This window comes from Rhagoletis zephyria, unplaced genomic scaffold (genome assembly GCF_001687245.7).
Source record: "Rhagoletis zephyria isolate East Lansing unplaced genomic scaffold, Rhagoletis_zephyria_1.1 Rzeph_scaffold_16424, whole genome shotgun sequence".
NCBI classification, from domain to species: domain Eukaryota; kingdom Metazoa; phylum Arthropoda; class Insecta; order Diptera; family Tephritidae; genus Rhagoletis; species Rhagoletis zephyria.
In genome coordinates this window covers 1-3,425 of record NW_016173488.1, presented here as the reverse complement: position 1 = coordinate 3,425, position 3,425 = coordinate 1, and the positions used below count along the sequence as shown (strand labels likewise).

The following is a 3,425-nucleotide window of genomic DNA, read 5'->3' as shown; positions in this document are numbered from 1 at the left end:
GTAGCGCACAGGGTGACCGAGATACTAGATGTGACCCAGCCACCCAATTGGAGATGGATACCTACTGGCGAAAACGTTGCCGACGAGGGGACTCGCTTAAGCGTAACGTGCGACTTCAGCCCTTCTTCCCGATGGTACGCAGGTCCGAAATTTCTTACTCAGGAGGAACACATGTGGCCGAGAAATCCTGTCGTTGACACGTGCGAGGATGAGGAAGAGCTTCGCTCCCGACTGGTATTGGTTACCAATAAGCCGAATCTGATGGACTTCTCCAGATTCTCCTCATTTACCAAGCTGAAGAGAGTCGTTGCCTGGGTGATGCGATTCGTGAGCCGGTGCAGGGAAGGGCCAGGGAATACAACGCTTTCAGCGGAATATGGTCTTTCAGTGGACGAGCTGAACGCAGCTGAACACTTTGTGTGCCGACAAGCTCAACAGAGCCAATTCGCCAATGAACTCCAAATCCTTCATAAAGGGGCTTCGCTTCCAAGAAACAGCGAGTTGTATTCACTCTCTGCTTATGTCGACGAAAATGGTATACTTCGCGTCCGTGGACGACTAGACTCCGGAAGCTGGATACCCTACGAGATGAAACGTCCAATAATACTTCCAAGTAGCCACGCGTGTACTAAGCTTATGGTCGCCGATGTCCACGACAAGATGATGCACCAAAATAGCGAGGCAACGATTTGTCAGATACGGCAGAAGTTCTGGATTCCTCGTCTGCGAAGACTTCTCCGAAGCGTAATTTCGAGGTGCAACGTGTGCAAAATTAAGAACGCTAAGCCTGTGCAGCCAATGATGGGACCGCTGCCGAAGGACCGCCTCACGCCATATAATAGACCATTTACCTTTACAGGAATGGATTACTTTGGACCAGTAAGCGTGACTATTGGGCGCCGAGTAGAAAAGCGATGGGTAGCACTCTTTACATGCCTTACGGTACGTGCTATCCATTTGGAGGTTGCATACGACTTGTCCACGGACGCCTGTATTTTGGCGATGCGCAATTTCATGAACCGTAGAGGAGTCCCACGGAGAATACGATCGGACAACGGCAAGAACTTTATTGGAGTGGATAACGATATGAGGCGCTTCTCAGACGTTTTTGATTGTCAGGTGGTTCACACAGAGTTGACATCAAAGGGCGTGGAGTGGCTATTCAACTGTCCAGCTAATCCATCTGAGGGAGGCGTCTGGGAGCGAATGGTCCAGTGCGTTAAGCGCGTGCTGAGACACACCATGAAGGAAGTCGCTCCGAGAGAATTTACGTTGCAAAGTCTTATGATAGAAGCGGAGAACATAGTTAACTCCCGCCCCCTGACACACCTGCCAATATCGCCGGATCAAGAGGAGCCATTGACTCCGAATCATTTCCTGCTTGGGAGCGCCAACACTGCCCAGACCGGTCACATCGATGAACAGCCTGTTAACCTGTGTGCTATACGGAAACAGTGGCGCATCGCCAGAGAGCTTCGGAAGAGATTCTGGAAAAGATGGGTGGCCGAGTATCTTCCAACGCTAACCCGCCGAGTTAAGTGGTGTCATCCTATGAGAAGTCTGAAAGAGGGAGACTTGGTGTTTATTTGTGACCCAACCGTATCCAGGAAAGATTGGCGCCGAGGTTTGGTAGAGAAGGTGTTCACCGGTTCAGATGGCGAGGTGAGACGTGCGAATGTGCGTACGGCCACCGGGCTAACACAAAGGCCTACATCCAGGCTAGCCATTCTTGATGTCTCCAGTGGTGAATCGTGACGGATTCACGGGGGTGGGAATGTTGTGAAACAGGGCCCTTTCATTATTCGTGCAACTTTGTTTGCAATATAGCATATGGCAACTCCGTAGTTTCTTCTTGGCTTGGGTTGACGGTTGACAGCACTGATTTCAAACTAAAAAGATATTCAACCCGAGCAGAAGTGGAAACTGCGGTAAGTTTTTTCCTTTTTATAAATTGCTTTATTAATGCATTGTTTTATTCATATCTTTAGAAATAAACAAGATACAACATTGTACGTTCTATTTCATTCATTTCTGCGAGGGCCAGCAACAGTTGGTGATAAACGAGGACAAGGCGAAGTATCTCATGTCATCAAAAGAACAGTCGGTGCATTCGCGCCTTGGCACCCGCGTTGTTGTTGTAGCGGCCATTCACCGTTGCCAGTTATAATTTGGAGAAAGAGAATTTCATTTACTTGGGAACCATCAATAACTACGGTAATAATGTCGGCATGGGAAGCCAACGCCGAATCACTCTTCTCAACAAGTGCTACATTAGAATGAGTAGGCAATTCAGAAGTAAAGTCCTCGCTCGGCGCGCGAAAATCACACTCGCATAAGTCAGCTCTGAAAGTATTCAACTCGGAACACGCTGGTGGCAGTAGAGGAAGGTGGAGGCCCTTACTGCGTTGGAAAGACCAAGTGGAGAAGGACTTGCCTTCACTTGGCATCTCCAATTGGCATCAGTTGGCACAGAAGAGAAACGACTAGCGCGCTTTTCTGAACTCTGCCAAAATAGCTTAGGCGGTTACAGCGCACTACACTCGCACAACTTCGCTCCGGCTACTGCAGCAGGTTAAANACGTGTGTCAAGTTAGCACTACACTTTTCGAAATTGGAAAAGTTAACTACGGCATTAATTGTAGTGTTTTTGTTGTAATTTTGTTGTGGAGAGAAAAAATTTGTAGCTTTCGTTTTTCTGGAAAAAATTGAGTTGACCCTTTTTCGAACAAAATTTAGTATGTAGTGCTAACTTGACACCATACACCTAGTCGATAGAATTGAGATATTCAATATGTTATAACGGCATTAATTGTAGCTTTTAGCTTTAAAATTTGTTGTGGAAAGAAAAAATTTGTAGCTTTCGTTTTTCTGGAAAAAATTGAGTTGACCCTTTTTCGAACAAAATTTAGTATGTAGTGCTAACTTGACACCATGCACCATTGACGACAGAATTGAGATATTGAAAATGTTACAACGGATTAATTGTAGCTATTTTTGTTGTAAATTTGTTGTGGAAAGAAAAAATTTGTAGCTTTCGTTTTTTAAGAAAAAATGGTATGTAGTGCTAACTTGACACCATACACCTAGTCGATAGAATTGAGATATTGAAAATGTTATAACGGCATTAATTGTAGCTTTTAGCTTTAAAATTTGTTGTGGAAAGAAAAAATTTGTAGCTCTCGTTTTTTAAGAAAAAATGGTATGTAGTGCTAACTTGACACCATACACCTAGTCGATAGAATTGAGTTATTGAAAATGTTATAACGGCATTAATTGCAGTGTACGAAAATAACCTATATTGTACGTTACTATTTCGTTTCATTTATTACTTCAACAGTTCGGTACAATACGAATACAAAACGGCTGAGTTCACTTTGCGATAGTACACTATAGTAGTTTAGTAGTTACAGACGAAACAACAAACG

General features: G+C 44.7%; 1 protein-coding gene across 2 annotated transcripts in view; it reads left to right on the top strand.

Moving 5' to 3' along the window:
• Nucleotides 1-2,049, top strand: part of LOC108379458 (uncharacterized) — a 3,539-nt gene extending 1,490 nt beyond the window's left edge. The window contains exons 2-3 of one of the 2 annotated variants that reach the window (XM_017635812.1): nt 820-1,928; nt 1,989-2,049. In XM_017635812.1, coding sequence (XP_017491301.1) covers nt 862-1,755 — 894 coding nt within the window. In that variant the 5' untranslated portion in view covers nt 820-861 and the 3' untranslated portion in view covers nt 1,756-1,928; nt 1,989-2,049. Of the gene's footprint in view, nt 1-61; nt 1,929-1,988 lie in introns of those variants that run through there. The other variant, XM_017635810.1, reaches the window with a different exon arrangement.
• The last annotated feature ends 1,376 nt before the right edge of the window (nt 2,050-3,425 follow it).